The sequence below is a fragment of the Nuphar pumila genome, chromosome 5 (genome assembly GCF_984573655.1).
Source record: "Nuphar pumila chromosome 5, dmNupPumi1.hap1.1, whole genome shotgun sequence".
NCBI classification, from domain to species: Eukaryota; Viridiplantae; Streptophyta; class Magnoliopsida; order Nymphaeales; family Nymphaeaceae; genus Nuphar; species Nuphar pumila.
This window is the reverse complement of record NC_143253.1, coordinates 132,824,187-132,851,674: the sequence shown is the minus strand read 5'-3', so window position 1 is coordinate 132,851,674 and position 27,488 is coordinate 132,824,187. Positions and strand designations below refer to the sequence as shown.

The window sequence follows — 27,488 nt, the reverse complement described above, 5'->3', positions numbered from 1 at the left end:
ATCCTTCTACGGCACTAATTTACACTTAGAAGCTGATAAAATTTTCCTCACCCAACAAAAGAATCCTTACAAAAAGTAACATATATTATCAAGACAATGTCATAATTTACTTCAGAGCCCAGCAAAAAGGATTTTACATCAATAATATATAGAGCCAAGTTCAGTATGATCTCATGTCAAAGGATCAAGGAAGAACAGATGTGAAATACCAAGAACCCAAAATATTCACCAAAGGCAAGAAAAGAGCAGATGGTGTACAAAGAAAGAAAACCTGAACTGATTAATCCGAATCCGAAGATTCCGGTTTGGCAGCTTGCCTAACGCTTCGTTTGCTCGCAGCCTTGTAACTAGCATGGCTTACTGAGGATTCACCTTCAAACAAAATGACTTGTGATTTTGCCAGCCTCTCTTCCAACTCTTCTGTACTGAAGTCATCAGTTCCACCAAGCTCATCGAAGCCAACCTGACAAACATGAGACATTATTATGAACATAAACATGTTCAGGTAACAAGAGTGCCAACAGTTCCATCTCAAATGTGTCTAAAAGGAAGATCCAGTGGCCTAAGTTGTGATACCTAAAACAAAAGATCTTGGGTCTGAATCTCACATTTGCCAATAACATGACAGATAAAAGGAAAGCCTTCAAAAAGTAAGCCTAAACTTTTTCATGGTTAATTAAGAATACCCAGGGTTTACTTCCATTAGAGTTACAGCTAAATTTGTGCTGTAATTACCAAAAGGTATTTTTTTCATTATTGCCAATAAAGATGATGTGATGATGATTATGGTAATGACAATAGAAATCCTCATACCACATAATCATCAACTTTGGTTTGTTTTATTAGGGCCAATGTCGGCAAGACAACTATTTTAAGCCTTTCAGCTAAGAAGGGGCTCTTCTCTGCATGAATCTTCACAAAGCGAGTCTCCATATGCTGCTTCGCTAGAAGACTCAGATGCTTGTCCATCACCTGCAGATAAAATAACCAGGTCAAGAAAACGTTAAGGTAAGGATAAGAATGTTAACATTGGTATTTTTTTAAATGTAAACAAAATGTCATAGATACAGAAAATCTATTGCACGTATGAAGGTGAAAGATGAAATTTGGCCTACAATCTTCTTGGCATGATTAATAATCATTACAATGAGATTCACATACACTCAAAAGATAGAAGTGGATAAATTCCAAGAACAAAATCTCAGAATTCAAACTGGCACAAAGCTATGGAGACATCAAAATAATATAAAAGAGCAGACAGAATCAGACCACAACATATTTCCAAAAAAATGGAAGGAGAACCTGGCTATGATCTTGTTTTGGTCGCATGTAACCTGATCATTGGCCACAATATACAGGGGGGCTCTCTTTGAGCAAATGCCATGTTATATAATACTTGTGCAATCAGCTCGACGTTACTGTGATGGATGCAGAAATGAGGCAGAACAAGTGTATGGTTGACAGATGCAAATTTCTTAAAAGAAAAGGCAGAGTACGTATATACAGACATAAAACATGATATTCTTGACTACATAACTATGTACGGTTCATTATGTTAAGCATTAGATTCATTCAACCTAACTTGGTTTAGTTTTAGATAACTACTGGCAATAATGCCAAGTAAACAGTACATCCACATGATCCACATGCACAGATGATGCCAGTTAACTTCTATCAAGTGTCTACTGAGCATCCGGCTTAATGTTTGAAATTTGAACTCAGGTATCAAAGGAAAGACAGAGCATAATGGTAACATAGAAGTGCCTAGAACTTTGAATTGTAGCAAGCGTTAGAATTCATTCACCACAGTTTAGTTGATGCAGAAGGAGAAGAACATAGAGAAAAAGGGTGGCTGCAACAAGAGGGATGTCTTCCACACCTTGGAAGTCATGCCCTACTTCATTATATATAATAAGTTTGGGTCAGGTCTGTTACATGAGATCCAGACCCGAAATAATAAACATAAAGAAATGTACATACAAAGATCCAGATCTGAATACAATAAGACCAATACTAAACTACAGAAGTAAATACAAAATAAATACAATCTCAATACCCTCCCTCAAGTTGTGCATGGTCCAGAACCATGGACAACTTGCCCTTTAATGACCAGAATCGAGCACTGGTAAGTCCCTTGGTAAACAAATCTGCCAACTGATCTCCCATCGGTATGTAAACTGGAGTAATCTCTTTGTCCTCCACCTTCTATCGAATAAAATGTTGATCGATCTCTATATGTTTCGTTCGGCTATGATAAAGAGGATTGAATGCAAATTGTATTGCACTCTGATTATCACAGAAAAGTGTAGTGGACATAATTCGTTCTCCTGTTTCAGTCAAAAGATGTCTCAGCCATGTAACTTCAGCAGTAGCCGCTGCCATAGATCGGTATTCAGCCTCAGTACTGGAACGTGCAACTGCACGTTGCTTTTAACTGCTCCATGTTATTAAGTTTCCATCAATGAATACGCAATATCCAGAAACTGACCTTCTATCATCTGGATCTACAGCCCAATCAACATCTATATACACTTCTAGTTGATGATACTCCCCCAGTGTCTTGGATCGATGATAAATTAGGCCATCCCCAAGGGTTCCTTTCAAATACCGAAGGATTCTTTTGACAACATTCACATGTTTTGCATGCAGATTATGCATAAATTGAGAAACTTGATTCCCTGCGTACACAATGTCGGGCCTTGTAAATGTAAGATACTAAAGCATACCAACTAAACGACGATATTGCTTGGGATCTTCATAGACCTCCTCATCCTGAGCACTAAGTTTATTATTCAACACACGGGGGGTATACAATGGCTTACAATTCTTCATACCTGATTTCTCCAATAGATCCAGCGTATATTTATGCTAAGTCAACAAAAGACTCATATTTTATCAATCTATCTCAACCCCTAAGAAGCTATGTCACATGGGTGCGGGTGCGGGTGTGGGTGCGGGTGTGGGTGCGGGTGCGGCAAAAATATAAAAAATTATATCTATATATATAGTCCAAAAGTTGGACATAAATGACCCTAGGTACGTTGACTGCACTCAAGGTTAGGTTGACCGCATCGGGTGCGGGTGCGACACCTAGTTGGCGAGTCCCTGTTGTAAAAATATCTTCAAAGATGTGCACTACAAGCACAAGCTCCACGAAGGGATACGTGTACAAAGACACACCAAGAACACTTGAATAAAAGTACACAAAGGTACAAAGAAAACACTTGAAATGCAAAAGATTGAATCTATTGAACAAAGGTGAGCACAAAGACTCCCAAAAGAATGAGTTACAATAGTGGGGATACACCCCTATTTATACTACAAGAGGAGACCAAAAGGAGGGGCTCCTACTAAACGTTGGAGGGGGGTCCAACGTCTCCCCCTCCTTTGACTTTTAGTCAAAAAGGTAGAAAGAAAAAGGAAGAAAGAAAAGAAACGAGAAAAGAAGAAAAAGAAAAATTACATGCACATTCACAAGTGTGAATATGCGTAAAATGGGAAATAATAGAAATGCCCCTGGGGCTACATAAAGAAATATATATATATACATGAGTTGATATAATTTAACACCCCCCCCCCCCTCAAACTTAGGGTATGATGGCCGAAAGTTTGCCAAGAAGAAAATTAAATCTGGGGAACATAGCGCCTTTGTGAAAAAGTCTGCCAACTGGTGTTTCTGAAGTCACATAAGGGAGGTCTATGATTTTTTGTAAGTAGGCTTCTCTAACATAGTGGCAGTCAATCTTAATGTGCTTGGTACACTCATGAAAAGTGTGATTTTTAGCAATATAGATTGCACTTTTATTATCACAACACAATCGTGTAGGTCTTTGAATCAGTACTCCCATATCCTGCAACAATTGATGAATTCACACAATCTCTATAGTCGTAGAGGTCATGACTCGATATTCTGCTTCTGTTGATGAAAGAGACGTCTTCTGTCGTTTCTTGCATCTCCATGAGATTAGTGATTCACCTAAAAAATACAAAAACTAGTGGTGGAGTGACGGTTATTTGGGCCACCTCCCCAATCAAAGTCAGTATATGCAATCAATTCTAAATTAGAAGACAAGGAAAGAAATACTCCCTTGTTTATTGTGCTCTTTATGTATCTGACAATACAAAGTACAACACTCATATGAACTGAAGTAGGGGCATGCTGAAATTGACTTACAGTATGCACAGCATGCGATATGTCTAGCCGTGTGATACTAAGATACATAAGTGATCCCACAAGCTGCTGATAGGAAGTAGGATTTTCCAAAGAAATCCCATCATCACCCTTCATTTTTTAGCCCACAACTTCAGAGGTCTCGCAAATTTTTTCATCTGTAATGTCGGACCTATCAAGAATCTCGCAAGCCAGTTTAGTTTGAGACAAAAAATAACCTCTATGAGAGTAAGCAACCTCAATACCCAAAAAATATGTCAGATACCCTAAGTCTGACATTTCAAACCTTTCTTTTAGAGTGGATTTGATATTTCTGATTCCCTAAATATCACTGCCTGTTATTAGCATATCATCAACATATAACAACAAAATTACAATTCTTGCATCAGACTTTTTGACAAAGAGAGCAGTGTCAGTATAACAAGAATTGAATCCAGTTTCAACCATTACTTCCTTAAATCGATCGTACCAAGCCTTTAGAGTTTGTTTTAAACCATACAAGGCTTTTCTAAGCCAAAGAACTTTACCCTTTGGTATATCCATCCCAGAGGGGGCCTCCATGTAGACTTCTTTGTTTAGGTCCTCATTCAGAAAGGCATTTTTAGCATCCATTTGATATATGTTTCATTTTTTAATTGATGCAGTAGTGATTAAACATCTCACAGTGACCATTTTTACCACAGGAGGAAAGGTTTCTTCGTAATCAATACCATATTCTTGGCTATAACCTTTTACTACTAGTCGGGCCTTATATCTCTCAAGAGTCTCATTACTTTTGGTCTTAACCTTAAACACCCACCTACATCATATTGTCTCTTTTTTCTTCTTGAAGACTTTGAAATTCCCAAGTTTTGGCTCTGTTAAGGTCACTAAGTTCATTATTCATTGCATCTCTCCATTCTAATCTTTCTTTAGCTTTTTTGAAGTTTCTGAGTTCTTCATACGAGTGAATGGCACTAAGGCAGGCCCTATGTTTTGGGGAAAAAGATTCATAGGATATAAACTAAGTCACAGGGACTCGACAAAGCAGGTGTCGCACCTGCGTCGAGGGTGCACGTGCAGGTGCAGCACCCGGTGCGATCAACGCACCCAAGGTCATTTTCGTCCAATTTTCAAACCTAAAAAAAATAAAAAAAATTGCCCGATCAAAAAGGGCTGCGAAATAAGTTTGCCCTAATCTTCTCCTCTCCTCTCTTGCACAGCTCCGCTCTCTCTCGCCTCCTACGTCTCGTAGAGGAGCCCGACGCCACCTCCTCCTCTCCCTCGTCGCAGGTACCCTCTCGCTCTCTTATTGGGTCGGCAAGGGAGGGGCCGAACCCCTCCCTGTTTTCGTATATGTTTCATTTTTTAATTGATGCAGTAGTGATTAAACATCTCACAGTGACCATTTTTACCACAGGAGGAAAGGTTTCTTCGTAATCAATACCATATTCTTGGCTATAACCTTTTACTACTAGTCGGGCCTTATATCTCTCAAGAGTCTCATTACTTTTGGTCTTAACCTTAAACACCCACCTACATCATATTGTCTCTTTTTTCTTCTTGAAGACTTTGAAATTCCCAAGTTTTGGCTCTGTTAAGGTCACTAAGTTCATTATTCATTGCATCTCTCCATTCTAATCTTTCTTTAGCTTTTTTGAAGTTTCTGAGTTCTTCATACGAGTGAATGGCACTAAGGCAGGCCCTATGTTTTGGGGAAAAAGATTCATAGGATATAAACTAAGTCACAGGGACTCGACAAAGCAGGTGTCGCACCTGCGTCGAGGGTGCACGTGCAGGTGCAGCACCCGGTGCGATCAACGCACCCAAGGTCATTTTCGTCCAATTTTCAAACCTAAAAAAAATAAAAAAAATTGCCCGATCAAAAAGGGCTGCGAAATAAGTTTGCCCTAATCTTCTCCTCTCCTCTCTTGCACAGCTCCGCTCTCTCTCGCCTCCTACGTCTCGTAGAGGAGCCCGACGCCATCTCCTCCTCTCCCTCGTCGCAGGTACCCTCTCGCTCTCTTATTGGGTCGGCAAGGGAGGGGCCGAACCCCTCCCTGTTTTCGTCAGGGGAGGGGCCGATCCCCCCACCCTGCTCCCTCTGATTTCAAGGGAGGGGCCGAGCCCCTTCCTGTTTTCGGCAGGGGAGGGGCTGAGCCCCCCACCCTGCTCCCTCTGATTTCAGGGGAAGGGTCGAGCCCCTCCCAAGAAAAAAATCCTTTCGGGAGGCGTCACCCCCTTACAACCCCCTCCCCCCAGTAAAGGCAAAAACTAGGCTCCATAACTCATCATTGGACTCAATATTATAAATCTTGATTGTCTGCATAATTGATTTTAATATAATTTTTGTTTTGTTTTCAGAACAAAAATGACAGATAAAGGAAAAGGACTTACGACATTTTCATCCCCATATGTGAGTTTTACTGCTAGTTTTGTTGATAGTTGTAGTGGGAGTGATGATGTATGGCCACTATGGGTACATGTAGATAAGCTTGCAAAAACTAGAGAATGAGGTGGTGGAAACAAGAGATTTCGATGCAAGCTCTGTGAAAGAGATTTTGTTGGGTCTTACAGAAGAGTGAAGGCTCATTTGCTAAAGATACCATGACATAGCATTTCAGGATGCAGAAAAGTTGATGAGGCAATGCGAAGACAATACAAAAAAATACAAGAAGAATATGAAAAGAGAAAGACAATGAGTGATTCTTGTGCAATTAGTGTGCCATTTGAAAGTCACCAAGAAAATGCTGTAAAAAAAAAGTCAATATAGGAGGTAGAAAAACGATACAAGCAGCATTCAATACATACAAAATAGAGGATATGGATAGAAAAATAGAGAGGTATTTTTATTCTAGTTCACTTCCATTTAATGCGGCTATAAATCCTTATTGAAAGGATTTAGTAACATCTTTGGCAAATTGTAATTTGAGTGGCTATGTGCCTTTAAGTTCAAAAAAAAATATGAACCACACTTCTTGCAAAAGAGAGGGCAAATGTGGAGAGGTTGCTGGAAATTAAAAAATATTCATGAGAGCAAAATGGAGTTTCTATTGTTTCTGATGGATGGGCAGATATTCAAAAGCGTCCACTGATCAATTACATTGCTTGTTCGCTTAGTGGCCCAATATTCTTGAAAGCAGTTGATGCATCTGGAGAATATAAAAATGCAGAGTATTTGAAGGGGTTGTTTATAGAAGTCATAAAAGAAGTAAGTGATGAGAAAGTGGTACAAATCATTACAGACATTGCTCTAGTTTGTAAAAGTGCAGCGTTGAGTTTGAAGAGTGAGTACCCTCATATTTTTTAGACTTCTTGTGTAGCACACAGCTTAAATCTGACCCTAAAGAGCATTTGCAACCCCAAAGAAGAAAATTCACAAGCATATGCTTTATGTTCATGGATTGAAGATTTAGAAATAAATGTCAAAAGCATTAAGAATTTTGTTGTTAACCACCATCGTGCCAATGCTATATTTAATAGGCATTCTGACCTGAAATTGTTGAAGGTCGCTGAAACACGTTTTGTGTCCATCATTTTGATGATGAAGAGGATTAAAAAAGTGAAGAATGCTTTGGTTAACATAGTGACTGATGAAAATTGGATATTCTATCGTACTGATGATGATATCAAGACTCAAGAAATTAAGAAATTCATTCTTGATGATGAGTTTTGGGACAGAGTGATATACTTCTTTCAATTTACGCAACTTATTTGAGAAATGTTAAGAGAAGTTGATAAGGATGAGCACATACTTCACAGAGTTTATGAAATGTGGGATAATATGATTGAAAAAATACAAATTGTAGTTTTCAAGCATGAAGAAAAAAATCCTGCATTGGATGATTCAAAATTTTTTAACCATATTCATTCAAATTTAGTCAGAAGATGGGATAAGAGCAACACTCATTTGCATTGCATGGCACGTTCTCTTAATCCAAAATATTATGCAAATAAGTGGCATGCAGGTGGTATTGATCGTGTCCCTCCAAATTTAGACCCAGAGCTATCAAGACATAGAAATATGTGTATGACAAGATTTTTTTCAGAAGCATATCTTCTACATCAAGTCACACAAGAGTTTGAAAATTTTTCATCTTCGAGATTATATGGACCGACATTATTTACGAGAGAGGAGGATAATATAGATCCTATCACATGGTGGTCAACATTTGGATCAGAAACACCTCTTCTCCAACGTCTTGCATTAGGATTGCTATCGCAGTCTGCTAGTTCATCTTATTGTGAAAGAAATTGAAGCACATATTCTCAAATCCATAACATGAAGAGAAACAAACTCACCAGCAAGCGTGCAGAGGATTTAGTATATGTTCATTCAAATCTTTGATTGCTTTTGCGAACCAATGTTGAATACAGGTACTAATTTGTTCTTTTAGTTATTTGATTATTTCTTAGTTTTTCATTTAAATATACTTGTATTTATTTAACATTTTCAAATTGGGTTTGTAACGCAGACAAGAAACATCCAAATTTTGGAATGTAAACCCAGAAGAGTGTGACTTCGAGGAAGAGCATGATTTCAACATGACAAACATGGATTTAGCTGAGCCCAATATTCCTTCTAATGATGCGTTTAATGACGAAGAAGAAAATTATTAAGATCGATTACTTCATCATCATATACATTGTAGGATATACTTTTGGTATGTAATTTAGTTCTTTTCTGCTTTACTTATTTGATTGATAATTAGGTTGATATATTGCATGCATGATGAATGATATTATGACAATGTTAACTGTTAAAACTTTAAAATTATATATATATATATATATATATATATATATATAATTTTTTATATTTTTGCCTTGCCGCACCCCCGCACCCAAGGTTTTTGAATGTGCCGCACCCACACCCGCACCCCATGTGACATAGGATATAAATCTAGAAGGGTTTCTCCTAGGTCTTTCAATTCTTCGTAAGTTGCTATCTTGAGAGGGCTCACTAAAATCACTATATTTTTCCATCGCACTTCTAAACGTATTTCTATCTCTATGTGAATATGTAATTGGTTCATTTACTGCTCCTACTGGTTGAACATACAGAGGAGCTTCATTATCAATGTTCTCATTATTTGTCTCATCATCACTAAAGAAATCTTCATTCCTATTTAGTAATTCGAATAAAAAAGAATAATCAGTATTATCGGGGAGGGTTGTGTCCTTCTCAAAGCCATTTTCATTTTCTAAAAAAGTGACATTTCTTGAGACGTACAGTTTATCATTTTGAAGGTCATAACACCTAAAACCTTTTTGAGTTTCTGAATAACCAAGAAAAGCACAAGGAATGGCTTTAGGAGATAACTTATCATTTTTATCAGTGAAAACAAAACATTTGTAGCCAAAAAATCGTAATCTATTATAATCGAGTTCTTTTTTATATAAAACTTCAAAATAAGATATTTGACTTAAATTTTTTAGATGAAAGACGATTTATTAGATAGATGTAGAAGGAAGTAGCCACCTGTGTAGAGAGAGAGAGAGAGAAAGAGAGTCGGCTGCACAGAAACTAATCTCGTTACTTTTGGATTAGGGCTTCTCTCTATATTAAATAGAGAGAGGCTAAAAGGAAAAATTACATCTAAGTCCTTATGAAAACAAAATTTCAAAAAAAAACTCTAATATAAAAGTACTTAAACTAAAAACCACCTATTCTCAACACTCCCCCTCAAGCTGGAGCATAGATATCAATCATGCTCAGCTTGTCACAACATTTTGAGAAATTTGGCCTAGCAAGAGGCTTTGTAAACATATCTGCAACTTGGTCTTCCGACTTTAGGTATTTGGTAGTGATATGACCAGTTTGAATCATATCTCTTACAAAGTGGCAATCAACCTCAATGTGCTTTGTTCTCTCATGAAAGATAGGATTGTTTGTTATATATGTTGCCGCTTTGTTATCGCACATCATGGTCATTGGAGAGGAAACCTTCACCTAGAGATCATGAAGAACAGTGCGAACCCACATCAATTCAGCAGCTGTTTGGGTCATAGCCCGATATTCTAATTCTGCACTCGACCTGGAAACCACATTTTGTTTCTTACTTCACGAAATCAAGTTATCTCCCAAAAACACAGAATCCTGTGGTAGATTTTCTATGTACTACAGATCCAGCATAGTCAGCATCAGAATAGGCTACTATCTCCAGAGTTCCACCTTTCCTGAAAAATAACCCCTTTCCAGGAGAGGATTTTAGATATCTAAGAATCATTATGGCAGCATTCCAGTGTACCTCAGTTGGTTTGTCCATAAACTGGATAACTTTGCTTACTGATAAAGCAATATCTGGCCTGGTCATAGTTACATATAATAACTTCCCTACTAGGGAGCGATAGCTTTTGCTATCAACTGGTTTTGACCCTTCTTCAAACAACTGAACTTTATGGTCCATGGGAATATTTGCTGGTTTAGCTCCCAACATACCTGTTTCCTTTAATAAGTCAAGAAGATACTTCCGTTGAGACAAAACCATCCCTTCACGGCTCCTAGCAACTTCTATACCCATAAAATACCTGAGTGAACCAAGGTCTTTTGTAACAAAGTGTTTTTGAAGATGAGCCTTTGTGGCTTCAATAGCTTTCACATCATCTCCTGTAAGAATGATGTCATCCAAATATACCACCATAACAACTATGCTAGAGCTAGTTTTCTTTATAAATAGTGTATGATCTGCTGTTGATCTATTAAAGTCAAAGCTTGACATCACTTCAAACAACTTTTGAAACCATGCACGAGGACTTTGTTTCAAGCCATAAATCGTCTTTCTCAATCTACACACCTTCTGACACTCCACCTCAACCTCGAATCCTGGAGGTTGTTGCATGTAAACGGTCTCAGATAGATCCCCATATAGAAAAGCATTTTTCACATCTAATTGGCACAAGCTCCAACCATGCTGAACAGCAACTGAGAGAACAAGACGGATGGTACCCATCCGTGCAACAAGAGAAAAAGTTTCAAAGAAGTCAATACCATATGTCTGAGTATACCCTTTCGCTACTAATCTGGCCTTGTACCTTTCAATAGAACCATCAGATTTGTACTTTATTGTATATACCCATTTACATCCAACAATGTCAGCATCTGCTGGGGAATCAACTAGATCCCATGTATGCTGAGATACTAAAACATTCATTTCTTCTTGCATAGCCAGCTTCCAGCGATTATCAAGTTCTGCCTGTTGATAGTTCAGAGGAATAGTTTCAGCAGATAAGACTGAAATAAAAGACTTCATCTGATTTCCAATTCTGGCATCGGAGACAAAATGAGATATGGGATATAAGGTACATTATCGTGTCCCCTTTCGTAGAGCAATAGGCCTGTTATCATCATCTTGAAGATCACTATTGTCAGTAGAACTTACCTCAGGAGAAGAAGAAGAAGATGAAGGCTCTTGCGGAGGTGGAGCTCTACGCACATATACCAATGGAGGATTATTAAATCTGGAAGAGGATAAAGTTTGGTTCGGTAATGAAGGCACAGATTCCAAAGGAAAATGAGGTATAGGTAATGGAAAAGACTCAGTTGGATCAACCTGCAGCGGGGAACCGGAAATAGAGTAATATGGAGAGGATTCCAAGAAAGATACATCTGCACTGACATACTCTCGACGAGAAATAGGATCATAACATTGATAGCCCTTTTGATTTTTTGGATAACCTATAAATATGCATTTTGTAGCTTGAGCGGCTAATTTATCACAGTCAGGGCCAAGTTTGTGTACAAAACAAACACATCCAAATATTTTTGGTGAGAAAGAAAAAAGTGGGGCATTAGGTTTTAGGATATGTAATGGAATTTGATCACCCACAGAAGACGAAGGCATGCGGTTGATCAGATAGCAAGCAGTGGTAATCGTAATGGTCCTGGCAACATCAAGCAGGTGCCGATGTTTTCGCTCAGTCACCCCATTTTGTTGAGATGAATAGGCACAGGAAGTTTGGGGTTAGATGCCATGATCTTGGTAAAATTGTAACAGACCTTTTGATTTAAACTCGAGAGCATTATCAGTGCGAACAATCTTGACAATAGATTCAAACTGAGTTTTTATTTCAAGAATTAGGGATTTGATAATACTTGGAACTTCAGATCGTTCTTTTATTAAAAATACCCATGACAACTTAGAGAAATCATCAACAATAACAAGATAATAACGACATTGAGTCCTAGTAGGAATCTTACTAGGACCTCATACATCTGCATGAAGAAGTTCAAAAACTTTATTACTAGACTGACTCTGACTCGAAGGGAACGAACTTCGATGATGCGTTCCCAGCTGACATGCTTCACACTGAAATGATGTGGTGGAAGGAATTTGAGGAAAGACCGACCGAAGCTTTGACAAAAAAGGATGACCAAGACGACGATGCCACTGAACAAGACTGAATGAGTGTTCCACTGCAGCATGAACATTACCCATTGGATGATGTAGGTAGTAGACTCCATTTTCTTCATAGCCTCCACCAATCATCTTCCCCGTCAGCAAATCCTGAAAATGACAACCCATCGGATCAAATATTACTCTACAGTTTTGCTCTCTTATAAGGCAACTAACAGAGAGTAAACTTTGAAGAAAATTTGGAGCATGAAGAACATTTTGCAACTGTAATGAGGAGGATATAGAAATATTTCCCTGACCAACGACTGGGGAGGAACTCCCATCGGCTAATGAGACTCCTCGGTGAGCATTAATATCCTTTATATTTGAGAAGACAAGTGAATTTCCACACAAATGTTTGGATGCACCAGAGTCAATAATTCACTTATTGTCATTCGGATGAAGATGATTTCCGGTTGAATAGGCAACACCAGCTACAGGAGGAGTGGAACTCAAAGGACGAAGAGCTATCAACTCATCATATTCAGCACGACTGAGGGTGATACTACGATCACTTGCAGAGATATTCTCCTGTACATTTGTTGCCTCGATAGTAGTAACATTTGCTTTAGGAGTATATGACTTTGATGAAGAAGAGGTTGGCCGACCATGCTTATCCCAGCAACGATCTTCTAAATGTCCAGATTTTCCACAGAATGTACATTGAAGCTTTCCTCTGCCTCCCATACCACGTCCATGTCCTCGTCCTCTGATATTCTGAATATTTTCACGCCCATAACCAGATGAGACAACAAGAGCAGATGACTGAGTCACAGGCTAAGATTGTGGCAGAGAGATAGCAAGTCTACTCAGACGATTGTATGCATCAGCAAGAGTGGGAACATCTGATCCAGTCAACATTTGAACTTTTGCAACAGAAAATTCTGAAGACCTGTAAGAAAACGAGCAACCATGGTTTGTTCTTGATGATCCTTTTGCTTCGAGCAACAAAGAGGCCTGTGAGCATTAAGTCTTTCAAACGCAGCTTTGACAGAGGCATAGTATTGGGCCAAGGTTTGATCTCCCTGCTGCAAATTATATATCTCATGTTCTACTTGCAGGATACGACTCACATTAGTTTCTTGTGAGTATGTATCACGAAGATTGTCTCACATCAGTTTGGTTGTATTATAGTAGATCAATCAATCTGCAATATGGGGTTTGACACTATTCATGATCCATGACATAACTATGTCATTATCTTCATCCCAAGTAACATATTTTCCCAATTTTTCAGGGGGTTCGTCTTCCAACAGAATATGTTTTCGACGATGTCCAGATACCCACATATAAAAGTTCTGGACCACCTGGCATAGTTGGTTTCATTCAACCTTACGAAGAGTCGTACCAGAAGGGGTTGGCAAAAGCCTTATACTCCCCAATATGTTCCATTTTAGAATCACATTTCGAATTTTCAGCCATACTGCTCATTTGAACAACAATAATTCAAGTAGAATTTTCCAACACTGTAAGGAATCAGCCCTGTTGTTTCCAAAAAAAACTGCCCACAACCAGCAGGGAATCACTCCTGCTGCTTTCACGACAGAGGGATAGCTTGACACAGCACGAAACAAAACTCGACACAGCAGGGAGTCACGACCATTGCTGTACCCAAACACACCACGACCAACGATAATATTCAGTTGCAACACAAATGATCACGACGACTGTTGTTCCCCAAACATATAAGGCATAACAGCCAATAAGTCTTCAGAGGACAATTAAATAGATCAATCATATCTCGATCACACACAACAAACACAGGAAATAAATTTCAGAATCACGGCAGGCACGCAATCAGCACAGAAAAATGAAAATCACGGCTGGCACGCAGCAACACAGAAACTTGCTGCGTGACCCAAACAAAAGGAACAGCCAACAGCACAGCAATCACGGCAGGCACGCAACAGTAGGAACACAATTCGTCAATGTCCAGGAAATCACGACAGAAGATCACGAAGAAAAAAAACTCCAGATTCCAAAAGAAAAAAGAGGTTACGGCTCCAGGAAATCCTCGTTGGGAGTTCCATCCTTAGATTTGATGACAGATCTGGGTAACATCCCAGATCTGTTATCAGATCTTCCACAATCGTGCAACAGCAAACCTGATTTCACGCAGTCGGGGTTTTTTTTTTCTCGTTGGTGAAGATCAGTCCTCTCGTGATCACGCTCCCGAGATCGAGGGCTTTGATACCATGTAGAAGGAAGCAGCCACCTGTGTAGAGAGAGAGAGAGAGAAAGAAAGAAAGAGAGTCGGTTGCACAGAAACTAATCTCGTTACTTTTGGATTAGGGCTTCTCTTTATATTAAATAGAGAGAGGCTAAAAGGAAAAATTACATCTAAGTCCTTATGAAAACAAAATTTCAAAAAAAAAACCTCTAATATAAAAGTACTTAAACTAAAAACACCTATTCTCAACAATAGACAAAGGCCAGGGCAGCTTCAGCCTAAAATCTTTTTGGAATCTTTGCAGAGTCCTTGTAGTTTCAATAATATGTCTGTATTTTCGTTCAGCTAAGCAGTTTTGTTGAGGAGTTTTAGGACAAGACCTTTGATGAATGATCTCATTACTCTCTATATAGCTTTTAAAATCATTTGAGAGAAATTCTCTCCCAGAATTTGTTCTAAAGATTTGTAACTTCGTATTGAATTGGGTTTCTATCATTACATGAAAATTCTTAAAAGTGGAAAAGACTTCATGCTTATGCTTTAGAAAGTATATCCAACTGTATCTCAAATAGTCATCAACATAAATAACATAATATGAAAAACTTCCCTTAGATACTACAGGTGCGAGTCCCCATACATCCGAATGCACAATTTCAAAAGGCTTAGTTGAAAACATAGATCTTGAACCAAAAGGTAAGCTTCTCATTTTTCCCATAATACAATCATTACAACTGAAATTTTCTTTACATAATGTTTTAGCAAAATAAATATGAGAAAGCTTGTCAATATTTGGATGCCCAAGGCGTTTATGCCAATCATTTATATCTTTATGTTGGGCAATGTTACAAAAAGAGGTTTTTGGAATTTGAAGAGACTCCATGAAATAAAGATCACCCTTACTAGAGCCTTCCCCAATCAACTTCCTGGACCAGCGATCCTATATCCAACATGTATGTGATGAAAATTTTATATCACATCCATGATCCAAAAGTTTAGAGACGGAAAGCAAGTTCAAATTTAATTTTGAAATAAATCTAACTTTAGGAACAAAAAAATCTTGTTTTTCAAAGTCTCCAATTCCTTTAATTTCAAGAGAAGCCCCATCCGCAGTAGAAACAAAGGATAGTGAGAGGTTTTTAGAATAATTGATCAGTGTAAAAGCATTTGAAGTCATATGAAAGGATGCACCTGAGTCTAATAGCCAAAGAATTTTACCTAGAGGAGAGAAGAAGGACCTCCAGAGATTGATCCCTTAAGGAGTGGTTGAAGAGCTTCAATAATTTGATTTAGAGATAGATTGGCATTGTTGGAGGTAGACGATGTCTCCTCTTGGAAGGTTCTCGACATTGCCATCATCTTTTTTCATTTGGGACACACGGGTTTTATATGCCCTGGTTCTTTATAAAAATGACACAATTTTATTGTAGTCTCTTCTTCCATAATGTCTGTTATTTTCTCTTCCTCCTTGATTCTTGTTGAAGTGGGGAGGTTTATAAGATTTGACATTGCTCCCCGATCTAGATACAGTGTAAGTTCCCTCATCCTCGTTTTTAAAGGGGACGACCAACACATTTTGATTGGTTTTATTCATTCTCAATCTAGTTTCTTCTCCACTTAATTTGGTAAGAACATCTTCTAAAGGTGGAGAAGAAAAAGAAGATAAAAGAGAGGATCTAGCCTGTTCAAACTTAGGTCTAAGCCCATTTAAGAAATTAAAAAAGTGATCATCTTCAAGTTGTTTTTGCCTCAATTTGATTGCCTCTCCACTCCACTTAGGTTCAAGGAGAGCAAGTTCATCCTAAATAGCTGATAATTCGGCAAAATATTCTCTAACCGACATCTCTCCTTGACGAAGAGTTAAAGCCTTCTTTTGAAGGCAATAATTATAGGACAAGTCTCTTGACGTATACATTCGTTCAAGATACTCGCATACTTGATATACTTTCTTGAATTTCAATATATTGGCATTAATCTTTGTTTTCACCGAAGAGAAAAACCACGAAAGGATTTTGTAGTTTTTCATCTCCCACTCTTCATGCCTTTTATTGTATTCCTCAAAAGCTTTTTCTCTTTCTTCTCCGTCAAGAACCTTAATCTCCCCTTTCTCAAAGATAGTTATTTTATGTTCGGGTTCGGGAATAGTTCCTTGAACATATCCCCAAAGACCCTTACCTTTGATATGGCCCTCCATATTCCCGGCCCACATATGATAATTAGATCCATTTAATTTGAAGCCAAGAGAAGTGAGAGTCATTTTCGCCCATTAGAGAGAAGAAAGAGAAGAGATGCGTACCACAAGGAGATATAAGGTCCTACTCGATGTAGAATGCTTCTAAAATATTGAACGAAGAAAGTAGTTTTTACTCCGATCACCAAAACTTGATGGCACGCTTTTTGAGGCACCCAATAGAGAGAACAAAATACACGATCTTCTTTTCTCCCAACCTTGCTTTGATACCATGTAAAAATATCTTCAAAGATGTGCACTACAAGCACAAGCTCCACGAAGGGATACGTGTACAAAGACACACCAAGAACACTTAGAATAAAAGTATACAAAGGTACAAAGAGAACACTTGAAATGCAAAAGATTGAATCTATTGATCAAAGGTAAGCACAAAGGCTCCCAAAAGAATGAGTTACAATAGTGGAGATACACCCCTATTTATACTACAAGAGGAGACCAAAAGGAGGGACTCCTACTAGACGTTGGAGCCCCTCCAACGGTTAGAAATCTAACCGTTGGAGGGGGATCCAACGTCTCCCCCTCCTTTGACTTTTAGTCAAAAAGGTAGAAAGAAAAAGGAAGAAAGAAAAAAAAAGAGAAAAGAAGAAAAATTACATGCACATTCACAAGTGTAAATATGCATAAAATGAGAAATGATAGAAACGTCCCAAGGGCTACATAAAGAAAATATATATATAATATATAATAGTAGATACATATGCATATATATATATATATAAATATATGTATACATGAGTTGATAAAATTTAACACCTGTGACATAGCTAAGAAGTACCATAAAATCCCCAAATCCTTTATTTTAAACTTTTGACTCAGCAAGGCCTTTATAGCCTCTATATGCTCATGATAATTCCCAATAATGATAATATCATCTACGTATATAAGAAGCAAAGTACTGATCTGCCGTTCCCGAAAGACAAACAAGGAATGATCAAGTTGAGAGCGAACAAACCCATGTCATTGAATTTAAAGAGAGAAACTATCAAACCAAGAACGAGAAGCTAATTTTAGCCCATAGATGGCTCGTTGTAGCTTACAAACATATGTATCAGGGTTGTATTCTGCATAACCAAGGAGTTGTTTCATGTAGACTTCCTCTTTTAGATCTCCATGTAAGAAGGCATTCTTAACATCAAGCTGGCTAAGCGACCATCCATACTGAACTAACAGAGATAAAACTAGCCGAATAGTTCCCATTTTGACCACTGGACTAAAAGTCTCATAATAATCTTCTTCGTATTCTTGAGTAAAGCCATTGGCAACAAGTCTTGCTTTGTAACGTTCAATGGAACCATCAGGCTTGTATTTGATCTTATAAACCCACTTAGACCCTACAACATTTTTATCTAAGGGTCTAGAAACAATTTCCCAAGTTTCACACTCATATAAAGCTTTCACTTCCTTATTCATAGCTTCAATCCATTTAGGTGATGAAGATGCTTGAGAAAAAGTAATGGGCTCATCCTGTTTTCCAATTTGAGAAATAAATAATTATAAATTTGTTGAAAATTTGTCATAAGTTACCCATCTTTCAATAGGATGTCTAATTCTCCCAGACCGTCTGACCTGCTCATCTATCTGAGGGGTGTGTTTCCTGTTTTGCCTTACATATACACCTCCTTTGAATCTCCTATCATCTGAATAGGGCACAATAGAGGTCTGAGGATTGACCAAAGAAGAGGTCATGACCGGTTCCTGTAAATTTGTCAATCCTTCCTCCTAGGATTCAACATTTGTCTCCCTTGATTCACCTGGTAATGTATGACATAGGGAAATGTCATGCCTCCCTAGCTGGTCGAATAATTCAGTGGCAAGCCATGGTTGATAACTCTCAACATTCCTGATGAGTCCATCTTCTCTTCTTGAGTCCTGAATAACAGCCTCATCAAACACAACATTTCATGAGATTTTAATGCGATGAGTGATGGGATCATAGCATCGGTACCCTTTATGTTCATCGGCATATCCAACAAACTTGCATCTACATGCTTTATCCTGAAACTTATTGCGCTGAGAGCTGTCAATATGAACATAACATACGCACCTAAACACTCGTAATTTACTATAGTCAGACTGAATTCCAACGAGTGTAAAATAAGGAGACAAATTGTCCAACAACCTCATTGGTAGATGATTTATGATATAAATCGCAGAATGAAAGGCTTTTGTCCATAGACTTAAAGGAATATGGGTGTCATGTATCATGCTCAAGGCACTTTTCACAATATGCCGATATTTTCGTTCTGCCACTCCATTTTGTTGTGGGGTGTGTGGGCAAGATATTTGACGTCCTATCCCATTATTTTGGAGTATTCAGTAAATTCCTTCGACGGATACTTTCCCCCTCCATCACACTGGAAATGTTGGATTCTAGATGAAAATTGATTGGAGACTAAAGCATGAAATGAACGAAAGAATTTGAATACCTTAGATTTATATTTCATAAAATAAATCCAAGTATATCCGGAATAACTATCAATAAATGTAACATAATAATGACTGTCAGATAAAGAAGATTATGGGGCAGGTCCCCATACATCAAAATAAACAATTTCAAATGGAAAAGAAGCTCTTTGATTTATTGAATTAAACGAAAGTGCATGGCTCTTACACAGTTGACAGCTTGAACAAAGAGAATCATCAAACTCAACATTTAGACTAGATCTAGGAATAAGACCACCTGACACAAGTTTTCCAAAGGAAGAACGGTTACAATGACCCAAACGATGATGCCAAATATCTGGCTTATTACATCGAGACAGACTTAAACAGTCTTTGGATGACTCTAACTTGATTGGCTGAACAGTGGACGGATTTGACGAAGTCTCACGAACAGAAGAAGAAGCCTCCTTGAGAACATACATGTTTCCTTGTCGTTCCCCTTCAACGAGTGTCTTCTTCGTAAGAAGATCCTTGACACAGACAGAAGAAGAAGAAGTAAATTCGACAAAAGAATTAGTATCATCAACAAGTTTAGAAATAGAAGCAATGTTTTTAATGATATTAAGAGAATGATAGACATTGGACAATTTTAAGGAAGAATTAGGAAGTGAAATATTGACATTTCCAGTGTAAGATATAGGATGGAAAGTTTTGTCTCCAGTCTTAATACTGATTTTTCCATGATAAGGGATAGGTTTTAGAATCTTACCTACATCACCTGTCATATGTGTTGCAGCACCGGAATCAATATACCAAGTCCCTTGGTCGTTCTGCCTGAAATTCAATCCTGAAAGAGCAGATATCAAAAGACTTTTAACATTGTTTGTTTTGTCATCCTTTGAGCTTTCACCTGCCTTTCCTTTATCTAAAGATCCTGCGCCATTTGTCTTCCATTTATTATGTGGATTATACCAACAATTTGCTTTAATGTATCCCTTTCTGTTATATAAGAAACATGTTGGTATATTTCTAGAATTCTGATTTCCTGGGAATAAATTAGGTGGTGTGTTGGGCATGGGCAATAATCCACGACCCCCTTGATTATTCTTTTTTTGTCCACGTCTACCTCGAAAACTTTCTCGCCCTCTCCCTAAAGTCATCCTTGTGAGCAGCACCTCTTGACTGCTAGGGTTATGTGCCATGTCCTCTTTAATAGTGCTTTCATATTGTAGTAATTTTGCCCGAAGATCTTCAAAGTTGGGAAGTGAAGGGAGGCATAAAAGAGAAGTTACCATCGTATGATAATTAGGTCCAAGACCATTTAGTGTATGTTGCACCTTGTCTTTATCAGAAACTATGCAACCTACCATAGCAAGTTGATCAGTAATGGTCTTCACTTTATTCATGTATTCTGTAACTGTCATACTCTCCTTCAAAAGCTGAAACTCCCTTTTTAAATACAAAATTCTAGCCTCTAAGATTTACGAATAGGACTTCGCCAACAACTGGCATAGTTCAATAGCTGAGCACTCATCTGGGATGCCTACCAGTAGAGGTAATGTAAGCAACAACTGCTTGATCCTTTCTCCTCCATGCTACGTACTCTAGGTTTCAAATCAATTGGTTGGAAACCTCCCCTTTATCATTCACCTCGTACATTACAAACTCTTGTGGTGCATGAAGTGTTCCATCGAGGTGTCCATAGAGATCAAGGCTCTTGATGAAGGGCAAGATTTGCCTCTTCCAGGTCAAATAATTAGAATTATTCAATTTTTCATAAATAAGTTGACCAAGGAAACTTGACGGTAGAGTAGGGAAATCCATGACAAAGAAAAGAGGAAAGAGGGGAGATAAAACAAAGTGAAGGAATAAAATTAGACAAAGGCAGCAATCAGCAGTACGGGTCTTAACTGGAGTAGCAACAATCGACTCAAGCTTACTTCTTCTTTTTTTAAAGGTCACGGCTAATCAGACCCTTTAGACTTGCTTGAACCTAAAAGAGTTTTGCTGCTTTCACCAAGAAAGAATAAATTTCAGATTTCAATTGCTGCCAACATCCAAGGAACAGGTTTCAGATTTCAGATTATCTGATGGAGAAATCAGATTTCAGATTTCAAACAAAACAGGTTTCAGATCACAAGAAGGAAAGGCAATGAAATCAGATTATCGTGAATCTGATTTCAGACCTGACGAAACCAAACAAAACAGATTTTTGTTATAGCAGTCATCGTTTTCCCTCTTTTTCTTTTTTTGTGTTATCAGATCAGGCAATACAGAGCAGATCGGATCTAATGTTTAGACCAGATCAGACGTCAGAAGTGTGTAATCTGACCTGACAATTAGAACAACAGAAATCGACCAAGGACAGTCAAAGAATATAATAACAGGAAAAAAAATTATCCAGACGATGAGAGACAGATCTGTCGATCAGATCTAGGGCAAAATAGAGTATTACCCCTATTCAGATCTGAATACAGAAAAAGAGATAGAGATATAGAAGGAAGAGAAGGGGAACTCAGAGAAGAAAGAAAGGACAGAAAAGAAAATAACCTGTCAAGGCCTGATTCTCACAAGACACACCTTCTAGAATCGATTCCCTGCACTTTGAACCACGATCAGAATCTTGCATGCTCTGATACCATGTTAGAATTCATTCACCACAGTTTAGTTGATGCAAAAGGAGAAGAACGTAGAGAAAAAGGGTGGCAGCAACAAGAGGGACGTCTTTAACACCTTGGAAGTTGTGCCCTACTTCATTATATATAATAAGTTTGGGTCGGGTCTGTTACATGAGATCCAGACCCGAAATAATAAACATAAAGAAACATACATACAAAGATCCAGATCTAAATACAATAAGACCAATACTAAACTACAGAAGTAAATACAAAATAAATACAATCTCAATAGCAAGGATCCTTTTTTCCCCTCTTTCTTGCATGGTGCCCTACTTTGTCCCTGCCAATCCAATCAATGTTCCAATCTTCCCATTTATCCTTAGTAATTAGAAAATTTTCACTTGAATACCATTAACAATACTCTGAACTCTCCTTTTTGTTGTTAAATATCCTCCTACTATTTTCCTTCCAAATAGTCTACCAAGCAATAAACAGCACCATTGTCAAATCATCATTTTTCCCTTTCAACTTTATCCATGGGCCCAATAGCACCTGCCTAAATGATGGAATGGTCCACTTATCAAGTTTCAATTCCTGCCAAAAAACTACAAAAAGCTCGTGAAAGAAGGACCAGGACCAGAATTGATCCCAAGGTGGTTGTTTTTTCCAACTCATGCATCACGCAATGGCTTCCAAATTGAAATCCCCTTTGCTTGAGAAGCGAGTGAGCTGGCTCTCTGTCCATTGCTATCAGCCACACAAAGATCACTTCTCTACATTACAAAACTGGTAGTGGTCCTTTTAGAAAACAGTGAAGATAATGGGCCTCATAAGAACAAGTAGAAGGATACCAAATTCTTACACTTCCCTGTAATGCTGTCTTCGCCTTTGCTGGTCTCATGCCTTGCAAGCTCTTAGTTCAGTGCCACACATTGTTCAATTTCCTCTTTTGCAAGGCTTCTTCTCACAATGATATCACATATACTTTTACCCATCCAGCTGTTTGCAACTGAAATGTCCTTGTATTGTACGCCACCTCATTTTTAGCTATTTTGTATTCATCCATGGGGAAAGGCCAGATTTCAATCTTAGTACAATCCCCACAAAATTCATATTTCTCCAACATTGATGACCACCAGTTATTCTCAAAGTACATATATCCCTCAACTTTTGATCATGTGCACCTTATTTAATGAAATCAACTTTCTAAATCCTAGACCGCCCAACTCAGTTGGGACTGAAATCATTTGCCAACTAATCAAATGTGATTTCTTACCATCATGGGGCGCCAAAGAAATGATGCAAATGACTTATTTAACCTCTCTTCAACTTTTTCAGCAAAGCATCAAGCCCCATCTCAGTGAATGGAAAGCCTTCTGAATGAATATATCAAACTCCTTTGTATTTATCAAGTAGTCTGCTTTATTTGCTATGATTACACATTCATTCATTTTCTTTCTTGATACAAATGCATGAACATTTTGGGAGATTATCTTTCCATCAAAGACTTGATCACAATTTTGAAAGAACTTTCCACGAGATAAATCAGCCCCTGAACTGGGAAATATAGTCTAACTAGATTCCATGGGAACTAAAATCAATGAGGACCTAGAACTCACCAATTTCTCAACAATTTCTTCAATTATTTGTAGATCAAGACTGACAAATATGACCTAAATGGTTTATTTAGAGGAAAAAAACATATTTTTGTCTGTTTGTGTTGTGTAAGCAAGTTTTTCAAGGGCTTAAAAAATCCATAAGTCACAATGCATGAAAAACTTGTGGTTGAAAAAGTGTGTTTTTATGTCGAAGCAACTTGATTCCAAGTTTGTCTCCTAATAAAAAAGCCATGTCGATCACACCTATAGGGTCAGATTGAGCGCATAAAGATATGGTCCTCCCTCTTTCAGGCACAAGAACTTTGTTTCCATTTCATTCCCTCTCTAAACCTTCATTCTAGAACGTTGGTCCTCGGACATCACACATACCCAGTTTATTCAATGAAGTCCCTCTCCCACAAAACAATGTGATTTATAACACTACCAGTGCGTCCAATAACCCTGATGCATTGCGCAAAAATATTCCTATATTTCACAGGAGTTCAATTGAACTAGGTCATTAGATTTCCCTAATATCACAAGATTCACTTTCTTCCTGGTTTCTCAACAAAAATGTGGAAAACCTTCTGCAAAATCATTCTCCCTGAAACTCCCTAACGCATCCTAATGCTCCAGAGAATTCCAAAACATCCAACATTGACCCTAATTTTTTTTAGAGCAACGAATTTTTCCTGAAGAAATCCCCCATTTCCACGCATTTTATGTATCATAAATCATTCAAAAATAACAAATGTACTCAATTGGGACCTCAAAATCCAAAAAAGGCACAAACGAAGAACGATCGAGAGCATCATCTAAGAAATGGAATGATCAGAAAAGGAAAAAGGATCGATCGGTTCGGGACCTTGCACGGCCAATTCTCCCGATAGAAATGGCAGACGACACGATCGCTAGACTTGACGGCGGCGAAGAAATCCTTCTCGGAGGGCAGCTCCTGGTACTCGCCGTGGCCGAGGGAGAGCCATCGGCTCCGCTTCTCCGCCATCTTCTTGAGCTGCTGTAGCCTCCTCTCCCTCAACACCTCCATATCGTCGAGGTCCAGCCGATCCAATGTCGTGATCTCCTCCTCCAACTTGTCCTCCACCGCCTTCGCCACCGTCAGGATCTGCTTCTCCAAGATCTGACAAGCATAAAAAAACCCTAAATCTTCTTCACGAAGAAGAAACAGAAACAAGAAACCCTAAACTACTTTTGAAAGAGACAAATCTCACCTGTTGAATTACTGCGTCTTCCATGGATGACGTTTAGAGTTAGGGATTTCTCTCTGCAGGGAAGGAAGCCGATCTTTGAATTTTAAGTGTTTATTATCAATGTTGTCAGTATCGGTATCGGCCCTCAATGGTTGGGCTTAGGGATGGCAGTGGACCGGGGGAAAGCGGGGCCCCGCCTCGCCCAGTTTGGACCGGGGATACTGGGATGGAAGCGGGGACGAAGGTTAAAATCCATCCCCGTCCGGGGGTGGAGGCGGGGATGGACGTGCACTTTTCCCCGCCCCGCCTCATCCCGGTTTGAACCGGGGATGGAGGACATGAAACGGGGATGGAGGATAAAATCCATTCCCCGCTGGAGATGGAGGATAAAATCTTGAGGCGGGGCGGGTGTGGAGACCTTGTCCCCTGCCCCGCCCCGCACCACTGCCATCCCTAGTTGGGCTGTCGATACTCAGCTGAATCGTTCTGTATCCCCTCAAAAAAAAAAAAAAACTACTACATGTCAATCATAACGTGACACGTGTTAAAATAATTAAAAATTGAAAAATATTTTTAATTAATTTTTTTACATTTATTAAAAATTAGCTTAAACGACCTTGAATCATATCAAAATTCTGTTGATGCCATATGTATGCCTCTTATAAAGGAACAAGAAAGTCATACCTCGCTAATACAGGAACATAAAAATCATACCCTATAACCATTTGTGAGTCTCACACATAAATTAAGTCTTTTTTTAGCCATTGTTGATAAGCCTGAGCGAGTTTCCCGGCTTACGGGCCTATCTTATCGGTCTTTTTTGAGCCATTGTTGAGAGGATGGTTATTGTTATGCCCTGGTGGCTAAGCCATCGATGAGTACGTTGTTGCCCGTTTTGACGGACGTTGTGCCCCTTATTGAGGAGTTTCATGACATTATGCTAGACGACCTTCTTAATGGACTACCTTCGATGAGGGTGGTGCAGCATGCCATTGATTTTGTCCCAGGATCAAGTCTCCCTAACCTCCCCGTGTATCGCATGAACTCTTTCGAGCATACCGAGTTGTTGAGGCAAGAGTTACTGCAAAAGGTTTTTATTCGTGAGAGTGTGAGCTCTTGCGCAGTACCCGTCCTGCTCACTCCTAAGAAAGATGGGTTCATGCACATGTGTGTTGATAGTAGAGGGATAAATCGCATTACGGTCAAATACCGTTTTTTCATTCCTTTTTTGGATGATATGTTTGATATGTTGGTCGTTGCCTCTGTTTTCTCCAAAATTGATTTAAAAAGTGGATACCACCAAATCTGCATCCGAGAGGGGGATGAGTGAAAAACGACATTCAAGACACATGATTGATTGTATGAGTGGTTAGTCATGCCATTTGGGTTATCAAATGCCCCAAGTATCTTCATGAATATGATGACCCAAGTGTTGCGCCCTTGTATAGGAAAATTTGTCGTCTATTTTGATGACATTTTGATTTATAGCTTGTCTTTGTCTGCTCATTTGAGTCATCTGCGTCAGGTCTTAGAGATTTTAAGAAGGAAAAAGTTGTATATCAATGCCAAAAAAAGTGTGAGTTTATGACGTCAAGTGTCGTATTTTTGAGTTTTATTATGTCGTCTGATGGGGGTTAAGGCGGATCCCGCCAAAGTCTATGCGATTGTGGAATGGCCTACCCCAAAGACTATAGGAGAAATCTATAGTTTTCATGGCTTAGCAACTTTCTACCGTCATTTTGTGAGAAACTTTAGCATCCGCATGGCCCCCATCACAGAGTGCCTAAAGGGTACTAGTTTTCATTGGACATCTACCGCGAGAAAGGCCCTCACGCTCATCAAAGAGAAAATGACTAGTGCCCCCGTCTTAGCCCTTCCTAATTTTAGCATAGTCTTTGAGGTTGAGTGTGATGCCTCTAAAGTGGGAATTGGTGTAGTCTTGAGTCAGAACCGTAGACTCATTGCTTTCTTTAGTGAGAAGCTGACTCAAGCTAGGTGCCAATACTCCACTTATGATGTTGAGTTTTATGACATGGTACAAGCCCTTCGTTATTGAAGGCATTATCTTATTTATAAGGAGTTTGTCTTGTACACGGATCATGAGGCATTAAAGTATTTTAATAGTCAAAAGAAGTTGAGTGCATGTCATGCCAAGTGGGTTAGTTTCTTGCAAAAGTACATGTTCACTATTCGCCATCAATCAGGTACTCTAAACAAGGTAGCTGACGCACTTAACCGGAAGAATAGTCTTTTGATGACTATGTCAGTGTAGGTCATTGGGTTCGAGCAGTGCAAAGAGTTGTACCCAACAGACCCTGACTTCCAACAGGTCTGGGAGGGGTGCCTCTCCCCGGATAGCACAACTGACCTACGGTTCAGTATACATAATGGTTATCTCTTTCGAGGTAACAAGCTATGTGTGCCTGCTTTCTCTCATAGACTCCAATTGATTTCTGAGTTACATGAAGGGGGACTAGCTGAGCATTTTGGACATGATAAGACGTTCGCTCTGTTAGATGAACGCTACTTTTGGCTAAAAATGCACAAAAATGTTGTCAAGTTCATCCAAAGTTGTTGAGTGTGTCTTGTGTCCAAAGGTCGACGTCAGAATAGTGGTCTGTATACTCCGTTGCCCATCCCAGAGCAGCCTTGGGAACATGTGTCCATGGATTTTATTGTGGGTCCTAGAACCTCACACTATTTTGATTCCATCTT

At 38.7% G+C, this 27,488-nt stretch overlaps 1 protein-coding gene across 1 annotated transcript; it reads right to left on the bottom strand.

Moving 5' to 3' along the window:
- Positions 1-69: 69 nt before the first annotated feature.
- LOC149838803 (thioredoxin domain-containing protein 9 homolog) lies at positions 70-24,936 on the bottom strand. Its single transcript, XM_090007799.1, has 4 exons — positions 24,795-24,936; positions 24,428-24,703; positions 814-972; positions 70-463 (listed from the first exon to the last, which is right to left on the bottom strand). Exons 1-4 carry the CDS (start codon positions 24,816-24,818, stop codon positions 281-283), a joined length of 642 nt encoding a protein of 213 aa, XP_089863925.1. The 5' UTR covers positions 24,819-24,936; the 3' UTR covers positions 70-280.
- Between the last annotated feature and the right edge of the window lie 2,552 nt (positions 24,937-27,488).

Coding starts and splice junctions, on each gene's coding strand:
- LOC149838803 (XM_090007799.1), bottom strand. CDS start 24,818: ATGGAAGACGCAGTAATTCAACAG. Junction 973..24,427: donor GGGAGAATTGGCCGTGCAAG/GTCCCGAACCGA, acceptor TTTTATCTGCAG/GTGATGGACAAGCATCTGAG. Junction 464..813: donor CCAAAGTTGATGATTATGTG/GTATGAGGATTT, acceptor CATGTTTGTCAG/GTTGGCTTCGATGAGCTTGG.